Genomic DNA, 25,230 nt, shown 5'->3' with positions numbered 1-25,230 from the left:
GGGCATGTGAAGGTCGTCTTCTCTTGATCTTCCGGGAGAATTAATATTTGATTGTAACCGGAGTACCCATCAAGGAAGCAATAAAATTTGTGTCCCGCTACCCTTTCTAACATTTGATCGATAAATGGTAGCGGAAAGTGATCCTTTCGGGTTACCTCGTTGAGCTTCTGATAATCGATGCATACTCGCCAACCGGTTACCGTCCTTGTGGATATTTGCTCTCCTTTTTCATTCTCCACCATTGTCATACCGCCCTTCTTAGGGACACATTGAATTGGGCTTACCCACTCACTATCCGAAATAGGGTAGATTATTCCGGCGTCGAGGAGCTTAACAATTTCTTTGTGCACTACCTCCTTCACATTCGGATTCAATCTTCGTTGCCTTTGAGCCGACTTCTTTGACTCGTCTTCGAGATTGATCTTATGCATCACAATTTGAGGACTTATTCCACGAATGTCGGAGATTTTCCACCCTATTGCTAATACATGCTCCTTCACCACTTGCACCACCCTCCTCTCTTGTTCCTTAGAAAGCTTGTTGGAGATGATTATTGGCAAAGTCTCATTCTCCCCAACAAAGGTATACCGAAGATGAGATGGAAGTGGCTTCAACTCAACTTGTGGTGGCACCTCGGAAGATGGTGGAGTCACACCACTACTCTTGTTCAAATTCTCCGGCTCAGGTTCATCCTCCTCGGAATAGTCATCACTCGGATTATCGGAATGGAAGGTGACTTTCGAAATTTCAGAAAAATGTGGTTCCCCTTCTTTTGCTCTTGGCTCGATTCGAGACAGTCTACTTATGGGACTGTCTCGAATCGAGACAAAACCATAGGGAGCTTCTGCTCCCTTTTCATTAGTGTCTCGATTCGAGACACTCTCTTTAGTTGGGTGTCTCGATTCGAGACACTCATGTAGGGAACCCAGAAATTGATTTTTCGTCACTCCATCTTGATTAAACTCTTCCATACTCGCTTCAAGAGTATCCCTCACAAGTTCATCAACCAAATCGATTCTCATGCAATCTTCCTCCTCGATGGCATTCCGCATCACTCTCTTCATATCAAACTCCACACTTTCTTCATCAATTCTCAAGGTGAGCTTGCCGGCATGAACATCGATGAGAGCACGCCCGGTGTTCATAAAAGGGCGACCGAGAATCATAGGACATTCTTTATCCACCGCATAGTCTAAGATCACAAAATCCACCGGAAAGATGAATTTATCCACTTTAACGAGTACGTCTTCCACTATCCCATACGGCTTTTTGAGAGAGTGATCGGCAAGTTGCAATACCATCGAGGTGCGCTTTACCGGTTGATCACCAAATAAAGACCTAAAAAGAAACAATGGCATCAAGTTAATGCTTGCCCCAAGATCACACAAACAGTTTATAGCATTCATATTTCCTATGGTGCAAGGTATAGAAAAACTCCCTGGATCTTTAAGCTTTGTCGGTAAATTGCTTTGGATTATGGAACTACAATGCTCCGTGAGCGGTATTGTCCCACCTTGCTCCCAACTACGCTTGTTCATAATTATGTCTTTCAAGAATTTTGCATATTGGGGCATCTCCCGAAGTGCATCCGCCAAGCTTAGATTGATTTGCAATTTCTTGAAAATCTCAAGGAACTTGTGAAATTTTTCGTTCCCTTGAGCTTTCCTCAACCGGCTTGGGAATGGAACCGGTGGTACAAACGGTGAAGGTGGTGGTGGCCTCACATAGGGCTCTTCAACCTCGACAACCACTTCCTCACATTCCTTTGGCAACTCTTGACTTGAACTTGCTATGTCAATTACCACTTGAGGCTCATCCTCCTCGACAACTTGCCTCTTTCCGTTGGCTTTCTCAAGGTTTCTCCCGCTTTGGAGCTCTACCGCCTTAACATGTTCTCTAGGGTTGTTCTCCGTAGTCGATGGCAATCCCCCTTGTGGTCTACCTTGAAGATTGATAGCAAGTTGAGAGATTTGAGTCTCAAGCATTTGATTAGTGGCGGCTTGATTCTTTTGAAGTTGCTTCATCTCTCTAAGCTCATCCATCAACTTAGCAAGCATATTCCCTTCATCCATGTTTCTTTGAGGTTGAAACCCGGGAGGATGTTGAGGTCTAGCACCCGCATTGTTGCCATGACCTTGATTGTGATGGTAATTTCCTTGTTGTTGGGGAGGTCTATTTCCACCTTGGAAGCTTGGACCCGCTTGATTAGGCCCTTGAGCATTGCCTTGCCCTTCTTGATTTCTCCACCCGAAGTTTGGATGATTCCTCCATCCGGGGTTGTAGGTGTTAGAGTAGGGGTCATTAGCTTGCCTTTGTCCCCCGATGTAGTTGACTTGCTCACTCAAGGCTTGACCCGTAACTAGGCATTCTCCTCCCGAATGGCCAAAATCACCACAAAATTCACAACCTACTTGAACATAAGCCACCGGAGCGTTTCTTTGCATAGGAGCGACTTGTTTCTTGAGAGCATCCACTTGAGCTTGAAGCGAAGCATTTGCGGCTTTTATGGACTCCATCTCCCTCACTTGATCAAGAGTCATGAGTGACTTTTGAGTAGGTGGTGCTCTTCTTTCCATAGGACCCCAAGTACTACTAACCACAGCCAATTTCTCCACCAATTCAAGGGCTTCCTCGTAGGTCTTTTGCATAAGCGAACCCCCCGAAGCCGCATCGATAGTAGCTCGGGTAGTGACATTTGTCCCATCATAGAAGATTTGTATAACATGCTCTCTATTGAGCCGATGATGGGGTACACTTCGTTGTAAATCCTTGAACCGCTCCCATGCTTCATGAAGTGATTCTCCTTCAAATTGGACAAACTCAAGTATGTCTTTAGTCAACTTTGTAGTCTTGCCATGAGGGAAATATTTGTTAAGGAAGGCTTGAGCCAACTCCCTCCAATTGTGAATGGACTCATTAGGTAAAGAATGCAACCAAATGCTAGCCTTGTCCCTCAAGGAAAAAGGGAACATCCGAAGTTTAATTTGGTCCGCCGTTATCCCATGAAGCTTGAATGTGTTTAGAACACCCAAAAACTTGGCGATATGCTCATTAGGATCCTCATGACTCAACCCAAAGAAGGCACAACGATTTTCCAAAAGTTGAATGGTACTCGGCTTGATCTCAAAAGTTGCCGCTTGAACCGGCATTGCGAAGCATCCAAAAGTTGCATTGTCCACATCCGGCAAGAAAAACTCACCCAAAGTTTGTCTTTGTTGGTTTGGCACTTGTGCGTGCGCTTGGGGTCGATCATCCCTTGGGCGGTCTTGTTGCCTTGGTCGGTTCACATTCCCTAATGGAGGAGCGGGTGGATATTGTTGTTCCCCTCCATCCATTAGAGGATTGAACCTCCCCTCTTCATCATAATTGTTTCCCTCGTTATTCATAACTTCGGGTATACGGGCTCTTCTTCTTACACCTCTTTCGTAGTTACCGAGGTTATCTTGGAACGGTTCTAGTGGTAGATTTGCTCGTCGCGTATTGTGCATACACGAAAATCAAATTCCCTACACAAACAAAAACAAGAAAACCGAGTGTAAACCACGAAAGATAATTAATAACAATAAACCAAAAACAGAAAATAACGCTAACTCGACCGAATTTCACAATACTTTCAATCAATTAACCGCAACCTTGTCCCCGGCAACGGCGCCAAAAACTTGTTAGCAAAAATACTAACTTGTAGTAATCCGGAAATACGGAATCGATCCCACGAAGACAAGAGGTTTAAAGTGAGCGAACACGTAATTGGAAATTCAATTCGGAAAGCAATGATCAATTGGACTTATAGTAATGATTACAGAATTTAAAACTGGCGAAATTAACACTTGAAGCAATTAAAAACTAAAGCAATTAAATAATAAACGGGATAAAACAATAGGTAAAAGGCGTTTAGAGGTTGTTAAATCGATTTGAAACGTTCTAGTTAACCGGGATTGATATGGTAATTAGTTCGGGTCAAGTTTTTCAAAAATGCCTAAACCGCTCTCTCGAGTCCGCAATTAGAACTAATTGCGATTAAATTAATACCCCGAAATCTAAATCGCTCTCGCGTAATTAGATTTCGATTATAACAATTTAATCCAATCACGAAGTTTAACCTAAAACCAATTAAGCCCTCAACCGCACTCGCGTGATTAAGCCCTAATTAAGTGATTTGCTAATTCCGGGTTATTAAGTGACTCTCGCCTAATTAATTACCCTCTTAACCTAGGATTAGGAGATCAATCTATCCTAGGCATTAAGCATACAAATCACTACAAACCCTAATACCCATACCAAACCCTAGTCAACTAATCACAACCAAACTTCATCAACAACCCCTAAACTAAGGAGTTTAGCTAGCCATTATCAAAACTAAAACAATAATTAAACAAGAATTAAACATACTATTAAGATGTAGAAAGATTACCTTTAATAAGTAGAAGAAAAACATTCAACAATAACTATAATAATGAAGCTTGAATAATAATAATCTTGCATTAATCACCAAAGTTAAGAACAAAAATCTGGAAATAAAACTAAGAACAATTGTATCTAAAATTCTCAGAATAGTAATAGGAAATGGGGGCTACAAATCTAAATCTAGTGCATAACCCTAAAAAAGGAAAATAAGGTGTCCTTATATAGTACTACCCAAAATAGGGAATAAAAATACAACCCATCTAGAATGTTTGGCCCAATAAGGAAAGAAACCAAGAAAATCTGAGCTCCTTATAATCATTGTCTCGAATCGAGACACACAACTTAAAGGTGTGTCTCGATTCGAGACACATCTTAGCAAAACAATCTGCTTCTCAACTCTTTGTGTCTCGATTCGAGACACATCTTAAGTGGGATGTCTCGATTCGAGACACCTCTTCAGAAGGGGGAGTCGACTTCTTTGGCTTCCGGCTTTAGCTTCTTTCGCACTCGACCTCCGCTTCCGCTCATTTTCCACTATTCCGGCCTTAAAACTCTTCGTAACGCTCTTGATTCCCTGAAACATAAACACCCTTTATAAGCTAATCAATTCCATATAAAAGTGGGGTGAAAGCACATAAAAGCATACGAAAAGACATCCTAAAGATAGGAGTATTTTACTCCTATCAATTAGCTGTTACTAGCCGTTAGATTGATGTTAGATAGTTAGTTTAACTACCGTTAGATTAGCTAGTTGTCGTTAATGCCAGTTGGCATAAAGCGGTTATTTCCTGCACATTGTATATATACTTGCTTTGATCATCAATAAAGTGTGTGGAAAATTATCCCAAAATATTTCAACATGGTATCAAAGCAAGAAACTCAAAATTTTCTCACCATTTTCTCATCACTTTCTTTCTAGCCAAACAGAGCATATTTTCTCTTTCTGATTATCTTTTCTTCAAACAAATCACTTTTTCTGATTCCTCTTCTCATTGCGATTCCAAATCTCTTCTTTGTGATCTTTTCTTTCCATTTTCTTTACAATTTTTCTTGACAGTCAAACAACATTTTCCTAGCAACCAAACAGCTTAGAAATCTCTTTTTCTTCTTCAATCATGACAAATACTCACACAAATCAGTTTTATAAGCCTGAAGAGTTACCTTCTAGTCCGTATTATCTACATCCTAACGAAAATCCCTCGTTGATTCTTGTATCAACTCCATTGAAAGGTTCAAACTATCATACTTGGGCTAGATCAATGAGAATGTCTCTAAGATCCAAGAACAAAGACAAATTTATTGATAGAACTATTAAAGCTCCACCAAAGGATGATGAGCTATATCCTATTTGGGATAGATGTAACATAATGGTTCAGTCTTCGATTTCTCAGACTCTTTCAGTTCCAATTCGTTAAAGTGTTATGTGGCTTGACAAAGCAATCGATGTATGGAATGATCTTAAAGAAAGGTTCTCTCAAGGAGATGCGCACAGAGTTGCAGAACTTCAAGAAGAGGTATTTGCTTTAAAACAGGGAGATTCTTCTGTTTCGGATTATTTTACGCATTTGAAATTTTTATGTTGACCAATCTAAGAACTATACCTACCTGCACATGTGATCCACCACATAACTGTGAAGCAATTTATATTGCTAGAGATTTTCAGAACAGTGATTGTGTCATTAGATTTTTGAGGGGTTTGAATGATAATATTAGCACTGTTAGATCACAACTAATGTTAATGCAACCGTTGCCTGAAATAAACAAAGTGTTTGCAATGGTGATTCAAGAGGAGAGACAACTAGGAGTTAAAATTCCAGAAGCAAAAGAGTCACATATATTCTACAGTCAATCTACCAACAATGCAGAAATAGTGCAGGATCACACAGACAATGATCAATTTTCCCAAGATATCACAATGAACATTTTGATGTACAGAATTATGCTTCCCAAGGAAGTCCAATATACGCAAATGTTGTTGGCTATTCAGGTCCTAGAAGGCCTTTTACACCTAACTCAAACATGCAGAGAAGATTTGTGCCAGGATCTTATAATGCACCTCAAGGGTCTAAGATGACTTGCACTTTTTGTGGTTTTCATAACCACACTGTGGATATTTGTTACAAGAAACATGGCTTCCCCCCGGGATACAGACCAAGATTTAGAGGAAATTACCCTGCGAACAATGAAAGTGCTCACAACACCCAGTCTGTACATCAAGCTAATTCAACAAATACCAACAGTTACCAGTTTCAGGGAGGCTATAACAATGATGCATCAATGTCTACTAGTTTCACACCTGAACAGTATGCAAAATTGCTCAGTCTTATACAACATAACAATTTGAATGGTGAGAATGTTGCTGCTGCTGGAGTCAATTCTTTGACCAGTAACGTCAAACCAGAAGCAATGAATTCAGGTATTGTTTATTCTTTCAGTTTGTGCTCACAAATACAACCTAATGAACAAACTTGGATCATTGACACTGGTGCCTCGGATCATATTGCTTGCTCTCTTGAGTTATTTACTTCATATTCTTCTGTCAATGGCATATTTGTCAAGCTACCTAATGGAGAAAGTATTTCATTCACTCATGTTGGAAGTGTGACCATTCCAAATTTCTTAACATTACAGAACGTTCTATTTGTGCCCAGATTCTCCTTCAATCTGATTTCTGCTAGCAAGCTCACTTCCCAATTTTCTCATATATGTTTGCTTTTGCATTCTAACTGTTGTCTTGTTCAGGACATCAGGGATTGGAAGATGATTGGTTCAGCTGAGAAACTACATGGACTATACTATCTCAAAATACCAAAACTTAATGCTCTCTCTTCTAAGTCTTTTTGCAGAACAATCAGTAATGTTGTTACAGTTGCTAAGGAAGACCTTTGGCATTACAGATTAGGACACTTGTCTAATGGTAGAATAAGATTGCTGCAAACTTTTGATTCAAGTATTAATGTTCTCTCTCACAGTTATTGTGACATTTGCCATTTTACAAAACAGAAAAGGCTTCCATTCCCTGTAAGTCACTCTGTCAGTAATAAAACTTTTGATTTGGTTCATATGGATGTTTGGGGACCAACCAGGAATCCTTCTATGAATGGTTATAAATATTTTTTGACCGTTATAGATGATCATAGTAGATACACCTGGGTTTTTTTTCTTAAATCCAAGGCAGAAACAAGAGGTTTAATTCAGCAATTTTGCGTATATGTTGAAACACAATTTCAAACAGTGGTTAAGTGTATCAGAACTGATAATGCCATAGAATTTGTTATGCCAGTTTTTTATAAGTCCAAAGGGATATTACACCAGACCAGCTGTGTATACACTCCTCAACAATACAGCATTGTTGAACGAAAGCATCAGCACCTGTTGAATGTTGCCAGATCATTCAAATTTCAAGCCTCTTTATCTTCCTGTTTCTGGAGTGATTGTGTAGCTCATGCTACTTATGTTATTAACAGGACACCATCACCTTTGTTGCAAAATAAGAGTCCTTTTGAACTTCTTTACACAGCAGCTCCTAATTACTCTTTGCTCAAAGTTTTTGGGTGTATATGCTATGCTTCTACCATTTCAGAGTTGAGGACTAAGTTTGATCTCCGGACACGAAAATGCATCTTTATTAGCATTCCTGAGATAACAAAGGGGTATAAACTGTTTGATCTGAATTCTAAAAAGGTTTTTGTTTCTAGAGATGTAGTTTTTCATGAAACTATATTTCCCTATACACAATCTACCCTCACTATTGAAACTCCCATCCCAGTTTCTTCTACCTCTTCTGATCTTTCTCTAAATGAACCCTACCTTTTTCCACATACTGAACCATCTCTCCCTACTTCTTCATCTTTACCTTCTTCTCCTACTCCACCTATCCCATCAAACACTCTTCGCAAATCAACAAGAACCATTAATCAACCACAAAGATTACAGGATTATGTTTACACTCCTATTACTTCTTCTACTGTTGCTCAAGTCACTAGTCCTCACACTTTAGACAAAGTTTTTTCTTATGATGCTTTGTCTACTGTTCATAGAGCTTTCTGTCTTCAGATTACTTCTGTCAAAGAACCTCATTCATACAATGAAGCAATTCGCCATTCATGTTGGAGAGATGCAATGAACATAGAAATTGCAGCACCTGAGCATAACCAAACATGGCACCTTACCGATCTTCCTCTTGGAAAACACCCCATAGGCTGCAAATGGGTTTACAAGGTGAAACATAGAGCTGATGGCACCATTGAGCGTTTTAAGGCGAGATTAGTCGCAAAAGGGTACACACAGCAGCATGGTCTGGATTATCTAGATACCTTCTCTCTGGTTGCCAAAATGAGTACCATACACACACTTCTAGCTGTTGCTGCAATTAACAACTGGTACATTCATCAACTGGATGTCAATAACGCTTTTCTCCATGGTGATCTCTTTGAAGAGGTTTACATGATGCCTCCACCTGGTTATCCAACGCATTCTGCTTCTCAAGTGTGCAAGCTCACTAAGTCTCTCTATGGGCTCAAACAAGCAAGCAGAATGTGGAATGCCAAATTAACAACTGCTTTGCTTAGTCAAGGATTCACTCAGTCATCAGCTGACTCCTCTTTATTCGTCAAGTCTCATGATGGATCATTTGTTGCTCTACTAGTTTACGTTGATGATGTGATATTGGCAAGTGACAATATGGCTCTTATTTCAGAGGTAAAACAATCTCTTCATGATGCGTTTCAAATAAAGGATCTTGGTCCTTTAAAATTCTTTTTGGGTCTTGAGGTTGCTCGATCCAAGTCTGGGATAAATCTCTCTCAACGAAAATGCACACTTGATCTATTGTCTGATTCTGGTTTTCTGGATTCTAAGCCTGCTTCTTCTCCACTCTCTTCAACTTCTAATTATTTCAAAGGAGACAGCCCTTTACTTCCAGATAATCAGACATATAGACAACTCATTGGTAAGTTGTTGTATCTTTGTAATACCAGACCTGACCTTCAGTATGTTGTTCATCATTTGTCCCAATTCCTTGATTGTCCCACTGAGAACCATCTCTCTAAAGTTCATAGAATTCTTCGCTATCTTAAGCGAGCACCTGGACAGGGCTTATTCTTTGCTGCTGATAATACTTCCCAGCTTAAGGCCTTTACAGACTCAGATTGGGCAAGCTTTATAGACTCAGGGAAGTCAGTTATTGGAATCTGTATTTTCTTGGGAACATCTTTGATATCTTGGCGTTCTAAAAAGCAACAAACTGTGTCCAGATCTTCTTCTGAGGCAGAGTATAGAGCAATGGCTTCAACATCTTGTGAGCTTCAATGGCAGCTCTTTCTTTTAGCTGATCTTCAAGTCTCCCATTCTATGCCAGCCTTATTGTATTGTGACAATCAATTAGCCATTCACATTGCTCACAATCCGGTTTTTCACGAACGAACAAAGCATATCAAGATTGATTGCCATGTGATAAGAGAAAAGATTCATCAGGGTGTTGTTCATCTTCTCCCTGTTTCCTTAGCTAATCAACTAGCTGACTGCTTCACCAAATCTCTATCTCCCTCTGATTTTCAGATTGCTATATCCAAGCTTGGCATTCACAATGTGTATGCAGCTTGAGGGAGGCTATTGGAGTTTATTTATCTTTTCTCTTGATGTTTTTCAGCTTGTATTAGCTGTTACTAGCCGTTAGATTGCTGTTAGATAGTTAGTTTAACTACCGTTAGATTAGCTAGTTGTCGTTAATGCCAGTTGGCATAAAGCGGTTATTTCCTGCACATTGTATATATACTTGCTTTGATCATCAATAAAGCGTGTGGAAAATTATCCCAAAATATTTCAACAATCTGTGGACAAGAAACCAAAATAAGTCATTAATCAACATGGGTGCCCATCTTATATTTTGATTTGCAGGTCAATATATGAACTTTGAAACTGTCATCTTCTCAGTTTGATTTATTCATTTATAAGTGATATGAATGTAGAATTATTATTATTATTATGTGGTTCAGCAGTATTAATATGTTTATTTGGTTAAATTTGATAGAATATACTATTTATGTTCCAGGATTTTAAAAAATAAAATCTAAAACAAGAAATATGTTATGGTGTAGGTTTTACTGGTTTTTAACCATTTATTTTTTTCCCCATTCTTTCATGCTTATAAAAGCTTGGGTTTCCTACTTATTTCTTTTTATGATCTTTTGTTATGTTCGCATTTTAACATGATCATCTGGTCCTTTTTATATCAATATTCATTCTTTTAATATGGCACCAGAAATAAAAATAGCAGCACACTTTATACCTTTTTTTTGGGGTTATTGATTCTGGGAGTCATTGTACTTTCCCAAAATTACAAAATGGCCACCGAACAATTTTTTGTTCCAAAATGGTCACTGTACTTTGTAATTAGTAACTTCAGGCGATCACTAAATAAAATCCGGTGACTTTTGTCCTATGTGGCTTGCCGGAAGCTGACTCACATCTTTTTTTTTTGTCGGAAAATGTAAAAAAAAGGGAAGAAGATGATGATGTAGAAAAATAAGAGTGATATCGACAATGACATGGCAAAAAGGAAGGTGTGAGTAAGCTTCCGGCAAGCCACGTAAGACAAAAGTCACCGAATCACAAAGTACACCGACCATTTTGGAACAAAATATTATTCGGTGACCATTTTGCAACTTTAAAAAAGTACAATGACTCCCAGAATCAATAACCCCCTTTTTTCCGTCAAACACACTTTATAATGTGGGAACTAAAGAATATTTATTGCGTTGTTTTAAATATACAATTTATAACTCTTATGAAATGTGTATATTTTTATTTCTATTCTTTTCATCCTTTCTCATGAGTTTTATCCGCTCAACTCTTATAGTGAAAATAATTTTAATTTAGAAAACCTATTTGTTTTATTATAACAAGCCTTACGTATTAAAAATCATCTATTTTGATCAGACATTATTTATAACTCAAACATTCAGGAATGAAAAATTATTTTAAATTAGTTAGATTTGTTTGAACAATTTTTACTTTCAACAGAAAATGATGATGACTGCAAGGTATCAGAGCACAACTTGTCATAGTTTTGTTATGTATTCTAATCTTATGAACCTATCGTACGTTAGCTTAGTTGTTCATTTATGTACAAATGTTTATGTGCTTATTTATTAACTACCTCTGTACATCATTATAAAATCAATATACAAAAAATATTCTCAGATATATTCTTTTAGCATGCTCCTAAGACTAAGATTCTTGCTCAAACATTATTTCTTTATGATATAAAAACAGAGATAACATCAATACGTGCCTCCTCTAAAATAATTGCTGATATAAAAGTGTATTTATCTATAGAAAAGGGTAAATTTTCTCATAAATAACATGTGATCTTATTGCAACATACCTGTTTGAATCGACACTTAACCAATTCAGTAGAATAAGACATAAAAATAGTATTCTCTCATGCATTTTGTATTGAGCACTTTAATACATAATGAAGAATTTCATGTAGCAAATACAAGAATGTAGAACTTAATCATGAGCCTATAAATTGGCATCAAAAATCAAGAATTTAATGTACCAAATTACTACGAGAGTTGAATATGCCACTACCACATAAGCCACATTCAGCAACACTAGTGAAGCAACACTTTCAATACTGTTGCAATAGTATATATAAGGCAACAGAAACGTTACGGTTAACAACCGTTCCAAAAAAACTAATAAAATTCAAAAATTTACAACATAAGACAACAAATATGGAAAACTGTTGCATTACACTAACAAAATGCAACAGTTTAACTAAATCTAGCAACACTTTTAAACTGTTGCTTTTTATTATCTCATTTCAAATTATATTTTCGACTGTATTATAACTCCTAATAAACAATAAATTATTTAAAATCAGTAAATAACTTAATCAGACTCTAAAATAATCAAACCAATACAAATCTACAATCAGTAAACAACTTAAGCTTCATCCATATTCTCTGATTTTGAAACAGATTGATAAATAGGGAAGAGTCCAAAACTTTTACAGTACAAAAATGATGATGTTACCCTACGAAATTAGATAATCAAAATTTTCTATCGACTCTCTGTTGCATCTCTCTTGTGCAACGCTATCTTTTTAGGGTTTAATCAAAAACTCTCTCATTTTCTCAAACAAATCTCTCTAAAAATCTCTCTCTCAAGTAAAACTCTCACTGATGTCTCTATTTCTATTATCCTTGTTCTCACTCGCAATAATTTGTACTCACTAACCTGGATTTACCTTTTGTTTTGTTTTAGATGCGTTGATTTTTACATGAACTCTCTCGCAAGGTATGAATCTAGTCTTATTATTTTGTGTTGGTCCAAATTGAGCGCAATGTATGGGAGAATACATTCATGAGACCCAGATTGTGAACCATATAACCGTGGGCCGGACACCACATTAAACCCAAAACCCTAAAGTAATGGGTTTGGTAGGCATCCCACTTATATATTCCACATTCTACTCATATCTTTCCAATATGGGATTTCCATCACAATTAATATTCAACATTTTGTTTATTACAATTGATTTGTGAGTTCATTGGATTTTATGTTTATGTTGCGATTTGTTAACCCTAAAATTAATTATTTGAAGTATTTAGGTTTTGTCAGCTTAAAATCCGATTTTGATCTCTAATTGCAACGATTATAACTTGAAAAACATAATTAATTGCAGTTTAAATGCTAGTTAATTATAGAACAATTAATAGGTTGAAGTAATCGAGAGATTTACTTGCATTTTGCAGTAATGGACACTGGCATAACATATCACTGACTTAAAGAAGAGTTGTCTTGTGCAGTAAGAGTTTGTTTGATCTCTTGTACTTTACTAAGGTTACAATTTTATTGTTTTGAATGAAGTTTTGATGTTGTGTAGACTTGTTTGGAGATTTGCTTTGAACCTAGCACCACTTCTTGTGGACCCAGGTAAATTAGAATTTTTAATTTTTAGTTTTGAGAAAATATTGATCAATTTAGTACTGATTTTGTTCGATCTTTGTTTGTAGTTTCCGTAAGAAATGCTTAAGATCTGCCCCTAATAAATGCGGGAAGAAATGTCCAAAATGCAAACAGCTAATAAGGTCTGAATCCCACAATCTTCATTCCATTTTTTATCAATTTGAAGATTTTGATTTGATGTTCATGGCACTTCTAATGTCGTCAAAAGCTTGTCTCTTCTTTTCATTCTTCACTTTAATTTTGCTTATTTCTCTTCTGTCTCACCCAACTTTAGCACACTGCAAACTCTTAAAAGATGAAAAATTATCTGGTTTTGATTTCCTTAAGCATCTTCATGGATGCCATAAGGGAGACAAGGTTAAAGGCATACAAAAGCTCAAAACCTACCTCCATAATTTTGGCTATCTGAACAACAAAATTAATCAATCACATTCAACCAATGATGATTTTGACGATATATTGGAGTCCGCCGTCAAAACCTACCAACTCAACTACCATTTAAATGTCACTGGATTCTTAGATTCTGAGACAGTATCGGAGATGATTATGCCTAGATGTGGGGTTGCAGATATAATCAACGGAACACCGCGTAACCCTAAATGGCCAGCTTCGAAGTACTCTCGCACCTACGCCTTTCTTCCTGGAACTCCGAATCAAGTCAAAAATCCAGTTTCAAGAGCATTTCGAACATAGGCGGGTAATACTCATTTCGGATTTTCTATGGTTCAAAATCCTAGAGATGCAGACATTAAAATTGGGTTTGGCAGAAAAAACCACGGAGATGAGCATGATTTTGACGGGCGCGGTGGAATTATTGCTCATGCTTTTGCACCTCAGGACGGAAGGTTTCATTATGATGGTGATGAGCGATGGGCAGTTGGTGCAACTCGAGGCGCTTTGGACTTGGAAACTGTTGCATTGCATGAAATAGGGCATCTCCTTGGACTTGGACATAGTTCAATTGAGGGTACTATTATGTATCCTGAAATTTCTGCAGGAGTTAACAAAGGGTTTACACAGGGACGATATTCAAGGAATTCATATTTTATATAATGTATGAAACTAGTTTATTTCCTTTCTGTTTGTTCTGTTACAACCCGGAATAATTATGATGAATGATGCTTCTTATATATACTCTATTTATGAAAAACTTCTAAATTTTTAGTTAGTTACTCAAATTTAAATTAAACAGAACTACAGTATACCATTTTTTAATATTAATAATATCTAAATCTAAATTAATGAAATCTAAATTTTAGCTGGTTACTCAAATTTAAATTAAACCGAACTATACCATTTTTTAATATTTAGTTGGTTACTTAAATGTTTAAAACGAACTATACCATTTAAACAAAAAAAAATAGGGCAAACCAAATTAATTTTTTTTTTCAAAAATAGAAGAGATTGAAATTTTGAAAGAAGTATATTTTTTTCAAACCAAATAAAATTTGGACAATCATTATGGTTCATTTTGTATTAGAACTTAACCAAATTTTTTATGCTAAAAATCGATCTGAAAAACTAAACTTTCATAAAATCAAACCAAATAAAACCAAAATTGTTTTTTTTTTCAAAATCAAACCCAACGAAAACTTTTTATTTTTCTAAAATCAACTGGACCAAAATTTATATAAATTAATTTTTATAAACCAAACCGAACTGACTGGTTTGATCGGCTATTTGTTCAATTTAAATTAGAACTTAACTAAAGTTTTTTGTCCAAAATTGAACCGAACTAAAAAAATTAAAAAATGTGACATATAAACTGAACTGAAATAATCTTTTAGAACCAAATTGCACCAAAAATTTCATTTTTTTAAACTCAGTTAAACCTATATTTTAAAGAATTATTTTATTCAAACCAAAACAAACTGGCAGTTAGGTCAGTTTTACCTCGGTTTTTTCGATTTAGTTTACATTAAAACTTAACTAAAAAATTTATGTCCACATTCGAACAAAATAAAAGAACCCAAATTTTTATAATATCGAATCGAACTGTACTGATCCGAATTTTTTCTAAACAAAACCAAATCAAAGTTTTTCATTTTTTTCAAAACATAATTGAATAAGGAATTAATCTTTTCAAAAACCAAAGTTAGTTATGGCTTGATTATCTCGGATTGGTATTCATTAGAATTTAATAAAAAAATATGTCCTAAATTGGACCGAACGAAAAAACCAATTTTTTTATAATAATAAATCAAACCAAACTAAACCGAACTGAATCGATTTTTTTATAATGAAAACCCAGTGTTAAAGAAGTTAAATGGCCTTTATATTGTCTGTCTTTGTGGAGTTTTTTGATGCTCTTTTATCACTTTAGAAATAAATTTCCGCCCCTGGTAGGTGTTCCGGTCAAATAAGGACCAAACTCGGTTGATTCCACGCAAAACAATTTATATTTTCAAGCTAAAACAATCCAGATTCTATAACTGCTCAGTTAGGTTAATTGTTTTTTTTCTTTTCGGTTCCGTAGACTTAAGTGTGTGATAGGTAATTTTTTCCCACTACTTCTGGGTTAGATAAGCAAGTTTAGTCGATAAAATTTTAGTACACATAACAGTTTACATTTGGTCGATAAATTTTTTAATACCCACTTCAAACTAGTTAAAATCCAGCCTTGGATTATCCAGTACATCAGACTTAATAAGGTAACTTTTTTGTGGAATTTTAATAAACCTAAATGTCGTGTTAAATATTTATATATTTTTTTATGAAATGATGATAACCTTTTTATTTATTATATTTTACTTGCCGAAATTCCATTTGCCACAACGGGAGATTATCTAATTAATTATTGGCTAATATTTGTTTTTGCGGCTAACATATAATTGGGTATCCATCTTTGCCATGTAGGCAATCCGCCGGCCACATAAACAAGTATTTTCCGAAATTCGATTATGTAACCTCCTGTTGTGGGAAAATAGAAGTTTAATTAGTAAAATATAACAAATGAAACGTCGCTAACTTTTTGATAAAAAATACTCCCTCCGTCCCACTTTAGAAGTCCCATTTGACTTTACACACAGATTAAGAAAACATTAATTATTCTTATCTTTTCATGTTTTTTCATGTTTTGCCCCTATTAATGATAGTGGAATTTTCCATAGAGCTCTTTTAAGATAACTAAAATAAGGGTAAAATGGGGTATTCAATGGAAAAATATTCTAAAAATAGTAATGGGACTTTTTAAATGGGACATCCCAAAATAGAATATGGGACTTCTTAAACGGGACGGAGGGAGTATATAGTTTAGTAGCCCTAAAATATTTAACCCTTAATGGCCAATCAAACATCATAGAGATCTTGAATTCCTTGAATATCATCTGTATCCAAACCCTTGATAGTTCCAGGAGGCAAAGAAGGGTACATAATAGCATCCTCAATTGAGCTATGTCCAAGTCCAAGAAGATGCCCTATTTCATGCAACGCAACCGTCTCTATATGAAACGCATCTTCTTCTACATCTACTGACCATGACTCATCACCATCATAGTGAAACCTTCCGTCTTCCGGTGCAAAAGCGTGAGCAAGAACTCCGCCAGGGCCATCGAAAGGCGCCCCATCCCCATGGTGCCGCTTAAAAAACCCTATTTTCAAATCCGCGTATCGATAGTTCTGAACCCTAGCAAACCTGAAATGGGTGTTATCCGCCCATGTTTTGAACGCTTTCGCGACAGGTTGCACGGCTTGAGTCGGAGTCTTAGGGTAAAATCCGTAGGTTAGATTATACTTAGAAGATCGCCATTTGAGATTTCCTGGAAAGAATGAATATTTAGATATTATATGTAAAGTGGTCCGGTCCTTGGTGGATTTCATTCTAGTGTTGCCGTTGATGATGTCGGGAACCCCGCATCTAGGCGCAACCATCTTTGAAACTGTATCGGAATCTAATATTCCGGTGACGTTTAAATGGTAATTGAGTTGATATGTTTTGAGGGCAGACTCTAGATCATCATCAAAATGATCATCTTCCACATTGGATTTATTTTTGTAATTTAAGTAACCAAAATGTTCAAGATACATTTTGAGGTAATGGATAGCTTGACTCTCGTCACCTTTATGAGATCCTTTAATATTATTAAGGAAATCAAATGCTGGTAATTTTTCATGTTTGGAGTGTGCTAAAGCTTCATGAAAAAGAAGATTAAAGAGAAGAATTAGCAAGGTGAATAGAATAATGGAAATAGGTTTAGATGCCATGATCATATAATAATGTTCTTGCTTATGGTTCAGAATTTCTATTTATAAGGTATAATATGGTCAGGAAAAAGATAATTTATGGTTTACGAAGTTTAGTTGTCAATTTTAAAACGAAATTCAACAATTCTTTGTTCTATTTTGTTTACATGCAATTCATCAAAAAAGAATTGTTTACATGAATGTGTATATTTTCATGAACTTTCTTTTTCTTTCATGAACTTTCTTTAATTGAGTCCTTAACCATTTTAATGTATTTGTGATGATTGAAATAATTATGATTTGCAATATTAATTTGTGTTACAATTACATTAACATGCAGTCAAAACTTGTGCTATAGTTTTTCTATTTTATAGTAGTATGATTAAGTAAAAATGAATTAATGTTAACTGATATAAAATAAAAATAAAACGTTAAGAGGTAAATTGATATATATATATATATGTGTGTGTGTGTGTGTGTGGGAGTGTAAAAACGGCAGGATTTTTCAGGATAAAGAGAATTTAAAAAAGGGTGTCATCTTCAGCTTTTCAATAAGGCATGTTTTACTTTTAAATGTATTAATAGGATTTCTACAGAAATCCTTTTTATATTCTTTTCTCTAACTTGTGATTCTTTTGACTAACTCTCGAAGTTGTAGCGTATAGTGTGTCACTAATAGTCTGCTATTTTTATATGAAAGCATTGTATTATTAGTTTTTGCCTGTTCATGGAGCTTAATGTACATACTTATTCATCAAAATACATATATATACACACACATACACACACATACCAAATAAGGTATAGTTCAAATGAAATAAGCGCTGGACAAAAATCTGTTAGGTTGTGAATTTGATTTTTCCCACAAGCTCTCCATTTTTTTAATTATTAAAAAAAAATATTTTTAATTCTTATCAATTAGACCCTCACTTGTCAAAAAAAAAAATTAGACCGTCAATTTTATTTTTAATTTGCTCCTTTGATATAATTAAGAGGTAAATTGATATTTTTCCTTGTTTAGAGTGTGCTAAAAATTCATGGAAAAGAATATTAATGGGGTAATTGATTCTGACCGTCATTGAACTTTCGAATTTTTTCATTTTAGTTACTAAACTATTTTTTTTCATTTTGATCACTGAACTTTCATTTTTTTTATTTTTGTATTTCAGGCCAAAAATGCTTAGGTGGCAGCCGGAAGTTGACATGTGACAACCGGATTTTACAAGTTTTACTTTGAAAATTTATCACATATATATAATTTCACTTTGAAAATGAGTTTTTAGATCAAATAATCCATATATGGCAAGTTTTCAGGTTAAAAAAAATTAATTCCGGCTGCCACCTAAGCATTTTTGGCCGGAAAATACCAAAATGAAAGTCCAGTGATTAAAATGAAAAAATAAATAGTTTAGTGACTGAAATGAAAAAATTCGAAAGTCCAGTAATCTTCAGGATCAATTATCCAGATTAATGAGGAGAAATAGCAGAGTGAATGAAATGCTGAAAATAGGTTCTCATCAAATAATAGTAAGTTAGAGAAAGGCACTTGGCTGGGATCAATGTACTATTTTATGATCATGGTTCTCATCCTATTTATAGGATTTAATATGATCCGGAAAATAGAAATTATGATTTAAGGAATAGTCATCAATTTTAAGACGAAATTAAATAACTCTTGTTAATTTCGTTTAAAATTCTTAAATGAATGTTAATGTTGTTTCAAATATTTAATTTCATTTTCCGGATCTTGACTTGTTTTGGTGTTTGGTCTTTTCTCTAAGTCGTAGTCTCTAGTGTGCTACTTTGAATGTGCCACTTCTTGTATGAAAACTTTGAGTTAATATACTTATTAAAAAAAAGCTATATACTTATTATTCATAAAAAAAATTAATATACTTATTATTTATAAAAAATTAATTTCATTTTTCTAAATTTCTACTAAAAATTTAAATAGAGTTGATGACTAATATATTTTTTCTTTTAACTAATCAATATTATATTAAAAGCTATAATAATAATATTTTTTTCTCTTTAACCAAAACATAATAATTTTTTTCCTCACAATCTTATTCCAATCCAAAAATTATAATGGCTGATTACGATTTCAATTTGTTAGACAACAAGAATTAGGATTCCGAAAAAAAATTCAATATAATTGTTTTAATTTTTTTTTAAATCTTTTTTTTAGAACGTCTCCGGATTGTGTCCCAATATGTGGGACGTCCACATTTTACATCTCATCTTTGTTATGGTGGGATGTCTTGTGCAAACATCCAACCATATGGCGGGACGCAAAATGTGGACGTCCCACAATATAGTGGGACGCAATCCGGAGACATCCCAAAAAAAATTCTAAAAAAAATTAAAAAAAAATTTTATCAGGTATTTTATCTCTTTCTCAGTTAAATTTTAATATTTTTATGAGGTTTTTATTAGTCATTTTTCATATTTGAATGTGAGTTGAGAGATATTAAATATGAGTTTAAAAAAAAGTGTATTCAGGTAAAAAAAAAAAGGAAACTATACCTAGTAATTTAGGGGCCATAAATAATAGTCCACAATCTAAATCTAAGTAATGGATAGAAGGGTTGGAATATTTAAAATAGAAAACCGACTTCATAAAACAACGGCTAATAATCACCGACGACCCTCGACTTTTATCCCAAAATTTCCTAAATCATCCATACTTTCAAAAACTTCCCTAAACCCCCAAAATTGTATAGCGGCACTCATTCATGGTTCTTATAGACAAAAATACCCCTGAGTGCCGTCTTTTATTGGCGGCTATAATGAAAAAAAAACAATTAGCGGCGTGTCAGCTGATACGTCACCAAAATACCATAAATTTTTGAAAAACCCAAAATACCCCCAAATTAATATTTGAAAAAAAAAAATTATAACCCAACAAAAACCATCAATTCAAACCCAATCCACCACCCAACTCAACCCACCCGACCCAACCCATCCGACTCCTCCGGTCGTCTTCTCAGGTAATGTTACTTCAATGTTCTTGAAGGAACAACTATTCCTTCAAGAACAGATGACCGGAGCGGCGGCTGACTTTGGCGGAGGGCGGCGACGGCCGACGGTGATGGATAAATTGACCGGGTGGGTTGGGTTTGATAGAGTGTGGTTGGATTTGATTGAGTGTGGTTTTATTAAAATATTTTAGGGGTATTTTGGGTATTTTAATTTTTTTTTTGGATATTTAGTGACGTGTCAGTGGACACCTGGTGCCGTCATTTTTTTTTAGATTTACAACCGTAAAAAAATAAAGAGAATTTTCGTCTATAAGGGCCGTGAATGGCGCCGCCATAAAGGTTGGGGGATTTAGGGAAGTTTTTGAAAATATAGAGAGTTAATAAACCACCACATGAAACTCAACCACCCGGTAAAATCCACCACCAGAAAAATTCACAGCCAAAATTTTTTATCGTCTCAGTACGTACTCAGACAATGAACCACCGGAAAACTCAACCACCCAGCAAAATCCACCGCGGAAAACTCAACCACCGAAAAAATTCACCGTCGAGAATTTTCATCGTCTCAATATGTACCTAGACAATGAAATCGTCGTCAGGGTAAGAACCAAAACGATCTGTATGCTCGTCATTAGGAGAACGTTAGGAACATACATGGTCCTTTTTCCATAAAACAAATATAATTGTACTTATCTACAAAAACAATGGTAAAATTTATAAATTTTTGTAAAAACAAAGCTATTTACATTGGCCCAAAAGTGCTCGTATGAGCTAATTCGAATTTTAACCAAAAGCATTTAATTATTCTTTTTAGTTATTAGTTATTATCCTATTTATTTAGTCTAGTATTTATCTAAATAAGACATTTTATCTCGTTAGACTAGATTTTTTATATTTGTGTTTCACTAGACTAGGCTCTCGATTCTATAGTTTGATCCGTATAATTAGCTAGTTTTAATTAAGTAGTTTAAATATTAATCTCCCTTGGGGTGTCTTAACCTTCAAATTAATTTTATCTTATAGTTTAGGTTAGTTTAATCAAATCCTGTTCAACTTTTTTAATTGAACCAGTTAAAACATCGAGCGTACGGTACCTATCTATAAATTTAATGATTCGAATATTGAAATACTTCCTCACGAACAAAAAACACATAATAAATAAATTTTTAAATAAACCAAAAATAATTATGAAATCTATTTGGACGAAATGAACTATATTAATGTTATTTTCTGAACACTATATCATTCTTACGAAAAATTTGAGTCTGGCTAAGTGCTTCATGAACTGAAATAGATCAGAATTTATAATGCAATAATTTAACGATACATAATAATAGTACAGTCGATAAATAGTTTTTCTGAAGCGGAATCAAAAAATGAAACTAAATATGACAATTGTTGTTTTGGATTAAAGCAAACACTTAAAATTAATGGGAAAATATATAAGAAATCAAAGGCAACCAATGGTTGCCAACCATAATTATCTTAGATGATTGTTGGTACGTATACACAACTATTTGGTCGGTTTCCTACAAATATTGTAACCTTAAAGCATTATCTGTAATAGACTCTGTGGATTAACTTTTTATTTTGACGAAGAAAAAACTTTCCAATTTTAAGTGAGAAAACATGAAGCAAATCATACTTCAGCATTCTGTACAATGCGTCAACATATTGCAAGAATTTCCAATACGTATTAATAGATATTGATAAGTAATTTTTAAGAACCGGACCGGCCAGCAGAAAACTGCTAAGGTCGTGAGTTCAATTCCTGCCACAAGCGCTCCACCTCCCCCAATTATATAAAAAAAAAAAGAAGAACCGGACCGGCCATTCAACCGATTCGACTGCAGACTGAAGATTAGTCTAGTTCAGTTCCTCTTAAAACCATTGATGTGGTTCAACTGCCTTGAAACCGCAAAAACTGTAAGAACCGATTAAACTATAAAAATCGGCTGGTTTTCATAAATTTGATTATAACTATTTGTTTATCAATTTTAAAACTATAAACTCATATATAACGTTTCATAACTTTTTATATATACAAACGAGCAATAGTTCGAATGGTATGAGCATTCGTTAGCAAACTCCGAAGTAGTTAGTTCAATTCTTTCTAGAAGCGCTTTCCCTCTCTAACTATTAAAAATATATATAGTTATGATATAGTCATAAATATTTATATTTGTATTCGAGCGGTTCAATCAGTGATTAAACTAGTTAAAACAGTCAAACCATAAACCGGTGTGTCTTACCGGTTCGGCACACGGGTTTAATTTTTAAAAAACACTACTTGATACCGTTAGTTAAAACCAATAAGAAAACTAGCATAATCAACAAGAATATGCAAATCATTTATCCATCCAATCTTCATTGTATCTAGTCGTGGATCAAATATTATGAAGAAGAACAGCAATAATCCTTAATTATATGTTATGATTATACCATATATGTTAAGCCCTAACAAGATTCTTAAACCTCCAAATCTAGTAATGTAATAACTCGGCAATATACTTGGAATTGTTATCAAAAACACAGACAGCATAGATAATCAAAATCAACAAACTACAACATCCTATATATACTAATTCATTTTCTTTCTGTGAAACAATCAAAATCATTCAAAAAATCGTTTTCTTTTCGTACTTTTCTGAGTGTATCTAGCCATGTCGAGAAGAAGTAAAGGTCGGCAAAAATTGGAGATGGTGAGAATCTCAAAAGAGAGTAATCGTTTAGTAACGTTTTCTAAACGTAGGTACGGAGTTTTCAAGAAAGCTAGTGAACTTTCCACTCTTTGTGGAGCAGAGATTGCTATTGTAGTCTTTTCGCCCGGAAAGAAAGTTTTTTCTTACGGTCACCCTTGCGTCGATATTGTTGTTGATCGTTTTCTCTCGAGAAACTCCCCGCAATTTTGTGGAACTATGCAACTTATTGAAGCTCATCGCAATGCTAGAGTTCGCGACCTCAATCTTCAACTTACTCAGGTTTATTTATACACCCTTAATTGTTCTTAACATCCTCGATTATTACTTTCACTCTTTAGTATTTTAGTTCGATTTTAAACTAAAAACGTTTTATAAGGACACTAGAAAAGAGCAGTGTCGGTAGGCAAAACACTACTCAGTTGGATTGATTTTTCAATTTGATTTGATTTGCACTAAAATTTATTTTTATCTACAATAGAACCGAGTCAAAAAATCAAAATTTATTATTATTATATCAATCAAACCGAACCAAATTACCAATTCGGTAGTGTGCAATAATTTTTCTTAGTGATTATAGTATTTATCCCTTAAATCTTATCAATCTAATACTAATGAATTCCGCACTAGACTGTAAGCCAATTGGAAATGGAGAAGCAGAGAGGAGAAGAGCTAGATCAGACAAGGAAAATTAGCCAAGCTCAGCACTGGTATGAATCTCCAATAGAACAACTCGACTCGACTCAGCTCAAGCAACTGAGAACATCTCTAGAGATGCTAAAGCAGAATGTGAAAAAGCAAGCCGAGCAGCTTCTATTTCAAGCAGCAAATAATCATCAATTTTATGCTCCAACAACAACTACCAATAGATCACTTATTCCTTTCGGTCCCAAAAATGGCGGATTCACTGCGAACATAGCGCCTTATGATCAGTATGCAAATCTTGCATATGGACGAGGATTTTTCTGAAGTCTATTGATTGTGTTGTTGATTTGGTTGATTTGTATATATTTCATTGTCTGAAAGGGACCACAACCATTTGCCATATGGTCAAAAAAAACAAAAACAAACGCATCCATATCATATATATTATCGTTAAAAGAAAAAAGAGGTCCCTGTGTAGAATACTACAGCACGCTCTGCCATTGAGCTATAGAGACTTTTAGTTTTTATGTTGATTGCAATATGAATAATATCTTTGTTACACCAAACAAAAACTAACGAGTACCAATAAACCAGGCAAATAGAAATCTCACCAAATTGTAAATTCAAACATTTCTTATAATGCTTTTTCATATATTAGTACTAAACAAAACCAGTATACGTGAGAAAATGTTGGATAAATGACAATCTAAATTATTCACACATAAAAACAACTGTGATATTTACTCTTTGTTTCTTTTAGCAGAGATAGTTGTTAGTGGAGATTAGCTAGTACTAAATTCATTTTGTTAACCTGTTAAAGATAATCCCACATCGCTTAGGAGAACAAATATAAATGAGTTTATAAGTGTAAAGGTTCAACCACCTATTAACTAGTTCTAGTTATTAGGTTATGGTTGAATCTAAACACTCTTATAAGCATGTGGGTGGATTGTCACATTCCCACCAATTAATAATTAATTACTCCCGCAAATTTTTCTAATATAAACAGACAAACCACGGTCTAAGGGAGAGTCGAGGTCGAACCCCCAACCTCACGCACTATAAAGACCTGGCCATTAGGCCAATTCCTCATGTGCATATTTACTCGTTTTTAATAGTTTATATAGCTGTAATAAAAACAAAGGTCTTTGTCCGACTCGTTTTTTGTCAATAAGATTAAATATTTAAGATAAATACATGCTGATAATGTTGTGATAACATATCATAGAGGCGAAGCAACCTTACTAACATGTAACGTCACTAAGTCAAACAATAACTATCATACTCTAAACAGATATACCAAGATAAAGCACACATATAGTATCCTGGTAGGAACCTGT

The 25,230-nt window shown here is 34.8% G+C and overlaps 3 protein-coding genes, 1 long non-coding RNA gene and 1 pseudogene across 4 annotated transcripts; 4 read left to right on the top strand and 1 right to left on the bottom strand.

Moving 5' to 3' along the window:
- Window positions 1-12,520: 12,520 nt before the first annotated feature.
- On the top strand, window positions 12,521-13,505 carry LOC126675170 (uncharacterized). The gene is made up of 3 exons (XR_007639691.2): window positions 12,521-12,711; window positions 13,301-13,350; window positions 13,431-13,505. It is a non-coding gene; the product is annotated as an uncharacterized LOC126675170 (long non-coding RNA).
- Window positions 13,506-13,578: 73 nt separating this feature from the next.
- LOC126675169 (metalloendoproteinase 2-MMP-like) lies at window positions 13,579-14,443 on the top strand (annotated as a pseudogene).
- Window positions 14,444-16,633: 2,190 nt separating this feature from the next.
- On the bottom strand, window positions 16,634-17,586 carry LOC126672249 (metalloendoproteinase 3-MMP-like). The gene has a single exon (XM_050366198.2). It carries the CDS (start codon window positions 17,584-17,586, stop codon window positions 16,672-16,674), a length of 915 nt encoding a protein of 304 aa, XP_050222155.1. The 3' UTR covers window positions 16,634-16,671.
- Window positions 17,587-23,202: 5,616 nt separating this feature from the next.
- LOC130015241 (agamous-like MADS-box protein AGL62) lies at window positions 23,203-23,557 on the top strand. Its single transcript, XM_056105005.1, has one exon. The coding sequence runs from the start codon at window positions 23,210-23,212 to the stop codon at window positions 23,555-23,557; it is 348 nt and encodes a 115-aa protein (XP_055960980.1). The 5' UTR covers window positions 23,203-23,209.
- A 335-nt stretch (window positions 23,558-23,892) lies between these two features.
- Window positions 23,893-24,310, top strand: LOC126671630 (uncharacterized). The gene has a single exon (XM_050365412.2). The coding sequence runs from the start codon at window positions 23,894-23,896 to the stop codon at window positions 24,212-24,214; it is 321 nt and encodes a 106-aa protein (XP_050221369.2). The 5' UTR covers window position 23,893; the 3' UTR covers window positions 24,215-24,310.
- Window positions 24,311-25,230: the final 920 nt, after the last annotated feature.

This window comes from Mercurialis annua, linkage group LG3 (assembly GCF_937616625.2).
Source record: "Mercurialis annua linkage group LG3, ddMerAnnu1.2, whole genome shotgun sequence".
NCBI classification, from domain to species: domain Eukaryota; kingdom Viridiplantae; phylum Streptophyta; class Magnoliopsida; order Malpighiales; family Euphorbiaceae; genus Mercurialis; species Mercurialis annua.
This window is presented reverse-complemented; position numbering and strand designations above follow the sequence as displayed.